We start from the raw sequence: 9,537 nt of genomic DNA on the forward strand, positions 1-9,537 counted from the left end.
CCAAAATAGGATATCTGCCGAACTCCCGTTGTCAATCAATATCCTCCTTGTGGTGCAATTTACCACCAACATTGTTATTACCAGCACGTCGTCGTGTGGGTAGAAAACTCCTCGGCAATACTCGTCGTCGAATGATATTGTGGGGGAGACCTATAGTTGAGGCTGCTTGATAGGTCTCTCCAATTATTAACTTCCTCATATCTCGCCCACCTTGTATAGGCCTTCCTTCTCAAAGAGGTCGGGCCACCTCCCACATATCCCCTGGCTATGTTGTGTATCTCCCCCAGAGGGGTTTCTTCAGTCTACGTCCATCCTCAATCGTCGATCTCAAGGCTATTGCGACCTTCTTCTTTTTTAGGGAGCCCCTTTGTCTTGGGCTCTCACTTCTCCAAATTTTGTGGTTAGGTTTTCGATTGCTTACGCGCCATGGGGGAGTGGCATTCTGGGCAACCAGTTGCTCCAACTTGCCGTTATCTCTCATAGCTTCAATCTTTCATTTTAAGTTGTGGCAATCTTAAGTTCATCATTTGTTTTGTGTTAGCTACAATACTTACTGTTTTGTTGTCTGCTATCATCATCTTGCCTTGTTTCTTTCGCCTTATCTCAATTGTGCACACTGGAATTGTGTACGTAACCACCATTGGGTCTCCTCACATTCTTGTCATGTCTCGGTTCATGTTGATGCCTTCTTAACTTTGGTCCTCCATCCCCATCTCTCTATTGACTCCCCCTTCAACACGCGTTCTTCCTTCCCCTTCGATCGAGTAGTTAGGGCGATAAGTGTATTCTCTACGTTGACAAAGTCATCAGCTCTGTCCATGAAATCTCGTAATGTGGAGGGGGTCTTCCTAGCCAATTCGGCCATGAAAGGACTTATCGGCCATATGCCCCCGCGTAGTGCAGCTAACATAATCTTCTCATCTTGGTCATCAGTTGTCATCCTCTCCTTATTAAAACATGCGAGATACGCTTTCAGGCTTTCTTCCTCACACTTCTGTACCATTAACAAGTATGCAGCCGGTCTCCTACGTCTTCTGCTTGCCATAAACTGGGTCAAAACCTGTCGGCCCAGTTCATCAAAACTATCTATAGATCCTGGTTGCAATGTCCCGAACCATCCTCGTGCCATCCCCCTCAAGGTTAAAGGGAAAGCCCTATATGCAATTTCTCTGAGAAATCCGTGAAGTGTCATGTGAGATTTGGAGGTCTCTAAATGCTCCACATGATCTTTTGGAGCCGTGATATAAGTCTATAGATGGAAATTTGAACTTTAGCGGCAGTGTCACCGCCATAATTTCTGTGCAAAATGGTAGATTGTTGCTGGATAATAACTAGTCAATCGAGGAAGACGTCCCTATCTTCTTGGCCATTTCTTCATATTTGTCTATTAAACTCCTCAAATCATGATACATTTTGTTTGTTTCTTCATTTTCCTGAGGGGTTCTCCTTATGCCAGCACTGTGTGCCTTTATCTCCACTCTTTTCCCTTGGTTAGGCACCACGTTCTCTCCTGACGGATTGTTTTTCGCCTTAAGGACTTCATTTTCCCTCCACAATGCTTCCAATTCAGCGATGAGTTTTCTTACTACTTCCTCAATCTCTGCAAGCCTTCTCTCCATATTTCTAGACATACTTCTTGGTCTCTAGTTGCCTATGATCGAGTTGTAATGGGTATGTGAAAAGCATGTTGGTTGTAGGATAAGATAGAGATCCAACAAATGGTGCTAACTGTTATAGACGTGTTTCATTACCACTAATATACGATCACCTATAACTAAAGAGTAAAAAGGCTTGGAGGTTAGTGGGAACTCTTTTGATGTCTAAGTCAATGATCACAGTGAGTAAATCATTTTAAATACTGATGAATTAGATGATCCTTACATACATGAGTTTTCCATTTATATAAAGCCCATGAAATATCTGTTATTATATCAAAACGAACTCATTTGCTATTCGAAATTCAAACCCATGGATGAAGAATTCACCTGATATTTAATTGAAATGATAACCTTCTTTATTCAATATAATCCTCATACAATTATCTTATCGATATTGGGGATGGATTGGACCTATGAGGTTGGGTCTAATTCTTTTGGGAAAGTGGGCCAGAACTTGACTACTGGCCGAATTGTTTGGGTCTCTCATAATGTTATGCCCTCTCCAAATTGAAAGTATTGTCTTTAAAACTCAAAATTATCTAATAATTATTAAAATAAAAGTGTTATAGTTATAAAAACATATCATAAAAATAAATTAACATAACTTTACAAGACATATTAAATTTATTTTATATTAAAAATAGTGTGTTTGATTTAATGTATTATATTAAATTATGTAAATTTATAAATTTGCTTTTTGTAATTTTTTTTTTAAATCTATAAACGTTACCATGAGTTTGACGGCAGGAAATTGCTATCGATTTCGATAGAGTGTGGTGAGCTTTAACAAAAATCCAACCAGTTAAATTTATCCACGTGGCATACGAATCCATTTGTTTCGATTGCGAAGGAAGAGCTGAGCCAGAGCTACAGTAAGTGCAATCACCCTCTTTTGACTTTTTAAGTTGTAGGACTGAACCCCGTGGCCGATCATAGACCAGTCACAATTAAAGAATTGAATTACTCAAACACCCTTTCCTTCAGATGAAACAGTAATGACTAAATCACAGAAAAAGGGTATAACAGTATTTTAACACATCTTCCTCCTCCCCAGCCCACCTCTCATTTCCTGGTACGTGACATTCATATCATGTGCAGTTTAATCCGTTATACCCAAAAATGCCATTTCTTCCTTCTTCTTCTTCTTCTTCTTCGAATTCTAATTTCACTGTCTTCTATACGTCCCAAAGCTCACACAGACTATCCAAACTCTGCTTCAAAATCCCCATTTTACCTCTCCATCACTTCTCCTCCTCGCCGTCTTATCTCTCCGTAACGTCATGCTCTTCCCAAGATTCGCCCCCACCGGTTCTGGAGAAAGACTCGTCTGTAACTACCAAAGAGATCAGTACCGAAGGCGTCGTCCCCAAGAAGGAGTCTTATCCGCAGAAAGTGCTTGTCGTTCGCCGTCCGGTGATGGAGTTTTCCGGTGACGGCGAGAGTGAAGAAAGTGAAGAAGACGCGGATTTGAGGTCTTCGGCCATTGATGCTGGCCTCACGGAGTTCGCGAAGAAGATGCCGTTGTTCGAGCCGGAGAGAGTGGACGCATCGGGATCGCAGCTGGAGAAGCCGCTTGCCGTGAACTTGGACTTGGCGCTGTATAAAGCGAAAGGTTTAGCAAGGAGTTTTCGGTATGAAGAAGCCCAGGAAATACTTGAGAAGGTTTGGTGTACTTAATTTGATTATCATTATATAATTTTATTGTTGCAATGAAAGCTTTTAATGTGATCATATGATTTGTTAGATTTTGGAGCTAAGCTAGCTAGGTGTTTCTGATCACTGGGTTTTGTGGATTTTTTTTTTCTCAAAAAAAGTGCATATATTATTGGCCGGAAGATGGGCGAGCTTCAGTGGCGTTGGGGAAGATATTGAGTAAGCAATCGAAAATGGCGGAAGCTAGAGCTGTGTATGAGAAAGGTTGCCAGGCTACTCAAGGAGAAAATCCCTACTTGTGGCAGGTTTTTTGTTTTTGTTTTGCTTTTGGTTTACTTATATTAATTGCTGCACTATAGCCTTATTTATTGATCAAATACGTTAAATACCTAATCTTTTACGCTAAATGGAGAGGATGCTATTCATTGTTATTAATGTTGTTCAATTTTCTAGAATTGGGTATTAATGTTTTTTTTTTTTGGCTATATTTAAATAAAAATTAGTTATATTTAGTAGGATTAATTTGGGAACGTATTTCCATCTGCTATAAATCAAAGGATCTAGTCATGCACCCGTTCTTTTCCAGACCATCAGTATCTGTTCCGTTAGGTGGGTATGAATCTGCTTACATTGATTACAATTCATGCTTAATTTGTGAGGTATGTCTTATTCAAGTGGGAAAACCGTATAGTTGGCCTGCGCATTGATCTGATCTGCTGAACTTTCAAGATTCAACAAGAGACAATTGGATAATTTTTAATTTGGAAAACTATGCTAAGGCCTAAGGGCATGTTTGGACACTGAGAATTCTCAAAATTCATAAGACTTCTTATAACTTTATTCTCAAACATAAGTCAAATACAAAACACTTTTTTATTTCAAATTTTCAACTTTTTCATCTAATCATTACCGAATCATCACCTTAACACAAAAACCAATATAACTTTTACAAACTTCAAAAATAAAAATAATATTCAAAATTATATTCAACTAATTTTTGGACTTTATACTATTTTTATTTAACTTTTTCTATCTTTTTTCTCAAAATAAAACATTTTCACTATGTCCCAAGCTACCATCATTTTTCCAATGTGATCTTCAAGCTACTAATTTTGACACTTGACACTTCTATTTGAAACTTTAGGTTGTAATGTCAAGTATTCTCTCTTATCTAACATGTTTTTGTCTTAGAAAATATAAAGGTTTATGTGATGAAAGCGACTTGGACATTTTCAGCCTCGAAAAAGCACGATGAGTATACCCCTTTAAATTTCCTTTGTTTGACACTTATTTCTTTTTGTTCATAGCTCAGCCTCGCTCTTCACCTCTTTCGGTTTTACAATTGAGCAATACTACTTTTTATCTCAAATTTTATCCTTCACATTGGCTGACAGGACACATGCTAGTGGGTTTCATAAATTAACTACCTAATGAAAAACTAACTAAAATGTAACACATGAACTAATGTGATTAGGAATATAAAATCCAAGATGAAGAACGTATTTCTCTTTCTTTAAATTGTCAGTTACATGCATCATAGATTAGGGATGCCAGCAAACGGCATTTTTTCTTTTTCCTTTTCTGAGAATAAATTACACATGCAGGGGATGGGTTTTGTTGAATTTGACTTATTGAATTCAATTGTCTTCTACTTAATATGGTCTATTGTTGAAGTTAACAAGTACATGTTCTCTTGGAGCAGTGTTGGGCTGTTTTGGAAAACAAGATGGGAAATATAAGAAGAGCAAGAGAATTATTTGATGCAGCAACTGTTGCCGATAAAAGGCACATAGCTGCCTGGCATGGTTGGGCAGTTTTAGAGATAAAACAGGGAAATGTAAAGAAAGCGAGACAACTGTTGGCCAAAGCTTTAAAATTTTGTGGTGGAAACGAATATGTATATCAAACGCTTGCAATGCTGGAAGCTAGAGCAAATCGCCATGAGCAGGCTCGGTATTTGTTCAGGCAGGCCACCAAGTGTAACCCCAAAAGCTGTGCCAGTTGGCTTGTAAGTCTTATCTTAATTGTCCCTAGTATTAATAGGCCTTTATTTATTTTTTGAATTGAGTTTCACTGTCATGGGTGTGAGATTACTGAAGTAAATTTTCATGCGTATTTTAAATATTCTGAAGGCATGGGCACAATTGGAGATCCAACAAGAAAATAACACCGTTGCTAGGCTGCTATTTGAGGTGATTATTTTTATTACAATGAAATACTTTTACCATCAGTGTCATTTCCTAGTTGCAACATGGTAAGCCAGAGAACAATGTGGCCAGCTCTACATTAAGGCGATGCTGATTTTGTTTCTTTTTCGATTTACCTATTCAGTAGTCACGGTCTATTGATCTTTAACATAATTTTTTCAATGGTGATTCTTCTTTAAATATGTAGAAAGCAGTCCAGGCAAGTCCCAAGAATAGGTTTGCATGGCATGTGTGGGGAGTTTTTGAAGCAAATATGGGCAATATGGAGAAAGGGAGAAAACTACTAAAAATAGGCCATGTACTTAATCCTAGGGATCCCGTTCTCCTTCAGTCTCTTGCTTTATTGGAATATAAATACTCATCTACGAATCTTGCTCGGGTGCTGTTCAGGAGAGCATCTGAATTGGATTCAAGGCACCAACCAGTATGGGTTGTAAGTAACTGATTCTACCATTAAATACATCCATATCATTGCTGTTCCAGTTTCGTCTTACTCATACCATCCATGCCATCGCTGGTAAATTTAGCAAGTGACACAAACAAACTTGGAGACAGAGTTAATTGCTTTTGTTGCTTCCCTTCACCGTTTTCTTGTTGAAACATTCGAGTTAGGTCGTTAAGGGCTGGTTGACTTTAAGTCATGCCGAGCTAGGAAACTGAGTTCTGGCCACACATAATAATAATAATAACACCAATAAAACGACAACAACGGCAACAATGATAAGCAGAAGATGATTGATTGTCTCTGTGCTTGCCTCTGATGGTGACGCGGATTATTTCAATCTATATTTTCCCATTCTCATTGTTAGTAGTTCTTGTTTTTTGATTTCTCCGTGCGTTATAATGATTTAGCACAAGAAATCGTGTCCATCCCTTTCTTTTCAAACACTTTGTGAACCACTGGAAAACTAATTTAGTGATTAGGATTTGTGGCTGTTTAGGCATGGGGATGGATGGAATGGAAAGAAGGAAACATCGCAAAGGCAAGGGAATTGTACCAAATAGCCCTGTCAATTAACTCAACTAGTGAAAGTGCCGCTCGATGTCTTCAGGTAATGAACATGTCATGTGATGTTGTAGCAACAACACGTTCTGTTGGTTTGGCTTAGTGTAGCTCTATGAAATTGCAGACTATATTATTATTATTATTATTATTATTATTATTATTATTATTATTGTAACTTACCAGAATAAAAATCATTGCAGGCTTGGGGGGTTCTTGAACAGAGGATTGGTAATTTATCAGCAGCCAGAAGATTATTTAGGTCCTCGTTGAATATAAATTCACAAAGTTATGTAACCTGGATGACATGGGCATCATTGGAGGAGGATCAGGGCAATTCTGTACGTGCTGAGGAGATACGAAACCTCTATTTTCAGCAGGTCAGATATGGTCAATATCGGTTTTCAACACATCTAATGTCCTACTATAAGCAGTCACCTTAAAGTGACATATGTTATCTAGCAATTCTAAATCTTGACTATCTAGCGTTTCTAAACCTTGAAAAATATTTTCTTTATTTTTGTGGCACCATTCAGTCAGTAACTCCTTCAAACTAGGTAAAATATGAAATTGCCATTACAGTAGTAAGTGTTAGGTTTCTCAGAAATTATCCTTTCCCAAAGTCTTGTTACTCCGACAAGGCCAAATTAATTTTGGTTGTATGAAACAGCGTACAGAAGTTGTGGATGATGCTTCATGGGTTATGGGATTCTTAGATATCATTGATCCGGCAATTGATAGCATAAAGAGGCTCTTGAAGTTTGGCCGGGAATCATTAAACAAGGACAAGGAATCTCTGGAGAATATAACAGAAAAGAATGGAAGTAGCATTGATGAGGACTCTGTTGGCCTTTCCTCTGGCTTGTCCGGAGGCAAAGACACAGAAGGTAGTGGGACTGGAATTGATTTGGATGCTTTCATCAGTGAAAAGTTATCTCTAGACCCATCGAAGCTGGATGTCCAGCTGGAATCATACAAGGTTTCTGTTGCTAACAGAACTAGACCTAGAAGAATATGGAGATCGGAAAGGAGAACTGCCAAAATACCTCCCAGGGTAAGTGTCTAACAGATTCAAGTTGGCAAGGTAAATTCGCTCTATCGTTCATCCTGTTTAGTTCATGTAGAAGTAGAACAAGCATGAATGTATGCTAAACAGGAAAGCTGAAAGTTACACCAAATCCTTACACTACAGCATTGATGTATGATAAACAGGAAAGCTACTACCGAGAAAGTCGCACCAAATCCTTACAGTACAACCAAAATGAATGCTAGAGTGTGTTCACTCACTACAACAGAAATGATTTTTAGTGATGGTTTGGCAATTGTGATAGTTCCCAAATCGTCACCAAAAAGCAGAAAACTGCCACTAAAGATAGGTGAGCATTTTTCTGATGTTCAAATGGTGAAAAAAATATGTTCGAATGTCAAATGAACGCTTGAACATTGAGATTACTTACATGCGAACGTGAAAATTTTTAGCACCAATGTTCAAACGTTAGTCATTAATGTTCGAACGTTAATTGTAAATTTAAATTTTGTAAATAAGACTATATATATTTAGATATACACAATTTGTAAAATATAAATATATATTTATGTTGATATGAATATATAATATTTTATGTTTATATATATAGATACATATATATATAAGCGAGGGGTGGGGCGGGCTTGAACTGCAATAATTTAATATTAAAGTTGAATAAGCTAACTTTAAAAAAGATAAGATTGAGAACTGAAATTAAAAAACAATAGAAATATGAAATAATATTGTTCATTACATATATCAAAAGGAAAGTACAAAATATGATATAACTTTGTGAACAACACTTAAATCAACGCATTGTTCAAGAAATTTGTATTTGTATTTCCTCAGTCAAGAAATCAACCTTATTGTTGAGGATATTTACACGGTGGGCAATCTTGGCAATATTCTCCTCTACAGTCGCGATATGTCTATCGATCGATATGCATAGCAAGATCTGAGATCATCGCGCATCAACCCAAGAGGGTCGCGCATCTCCCTCGAATGTACTCATCAGCTTCTGACTAGTACTCCCCACACTGGGCCCAGGCTGGATCGGAGAAACAAGATCTACTACAGGGATGGTTGACATCGAACATGCCCCTCCCCTATCCGATGTTACGCTGAAGTGTGCTCATGTTGAGAGTGCTCATTTGATCAATCACCTACTCTTTTGCCTGGAGTGGCACTCTTCGGATCAGTAATAACTAGTTGATGATGACTCTGTATGAGAGGTTGTCTGTGGAGATGATACTCACCTCGTAATGGATCTTCTCAAAGATGGGCAGTGGCAAGTCAATGGGATCTCCACGTCCCACTCGTATCATAAACTATGTGTGCGTTTGATTAAATGTGGTCTTTTAGGTCATAGGATCCATGTTTGTTACAACAATAAGTTGCACCATATGGAAGAAAGGTAGCAAATGTATCTGGTTGAACTAGTTCTTCCTCTTGAGCGTTGTGCGGTCTCTCCTTGTGAGGATGTAGAAATCCTTATCTCGATTTTCATCCTGAGCCTCATAGTTAGTACCCTCGGGCTCCGATCGGTCTGCATCTTTGGCTGATGATACCTTAATTGGGTTAAAAGATGATGCACAAGCGCCTACATATGCATCAGGTGTGTCGTATGATGATGCAGATGTGCCTACCACGATTGTGTCTCTAGAGTGAGCATCTGTTGTAGTCGATGTCTTAGTTATGCAATGAATCTTGAGTGGCTCGATGATGACATCAGTAGAAATCTTGAACGTAACATCGCGTACAGTCAAGGTGTTGGAGAATGCATCCTGGGCATGGAGCACTTCCCTATATAGAACTCCTAAACCATTGAGGGGTATATTTTCCCCCTAAATGTGCAGATATTTCTCCAGCTTATGTTAATGAAAACATCTTTGAGGCTCTTCTGCTCCCATTTGAGGTTGTTGAACTTGTTTATCAGGACCTCTCGTTCTGTCATAAATGTACGAGCACTGATCCAAGTAGTGTCCTGAC

At 38.4% G+C, this 9,537-nt stretch overlaps 1 protein-coding gene across 3 annotated transcripts; it reads left to right on the forward strand.

Annotated features, from left to right (window-relative positions):
- The first annotated feature begins 2,731 nt into the window (after positions 1-2,731).
- On the forward strand, positions 2,732-8,987 carry LOC122300361 (protein high chlorophyll fluorescent 107). 3 transcript variants are annotated; one of them, XM_043110951.1, is made up of 9 exons: positions 2,733-3,320; positions 3,473-3,616; positions 5,014-5,319; positions 5,444-5,503; positions 5,706-5,951; positions 6,460-6,570; positions 6,725-6,901; positions 7,192-7,575; positions 7,734-7,843. In XM_043110951.1, the coding sequence occupies exons 1-9, from the start codon at positions 2,778-2,780 to the stop codon at positions 7,791-7,793; spliced, it is 2,031 nt and encodes a 676-aa protein (XP_042966885.1). In that variant the 5' UTR covers positions 2,733-2,777; the 3' UTR covers positions 7,794-7,843. The 3 variants fall into 3 exon arrangements, with proteins under 3 accessions (XP_042966887.1, XP_042966885.1, XP_042966886.1); XM_043110952.1 differs by lacking the exon at positions 7,734-7,843 and adding an exon at positions 8,398-8,987 and having other exon boundaries at positions 2,734-3,320; XM_043110953.1 differs by lacking the exon at positions 5,706-5,951 and having other exon boundaries at positions 2,732-3,320.
- The last annotated feature ends 550 nt before the right edge of the window (positions 8,988-9,537 follow it).

The sequence above is a fragment of the Carya illinoinensis genome, chromosome 2 (genome assembly GCF_018687715.1).
Source record: "Carya illinoinensis cultivar Pawnee chromosome 2, C.illinoinensisPawnee_v1, whole genome shotgun sequence".
Taxonomy (NCBI): domain Eukaryota; kingdom Viridiplantae; phylum Streptophyta; class Magnoliopsida; order Fagales; family Juglandaceae; genus Carya; species Carya illinoinensis.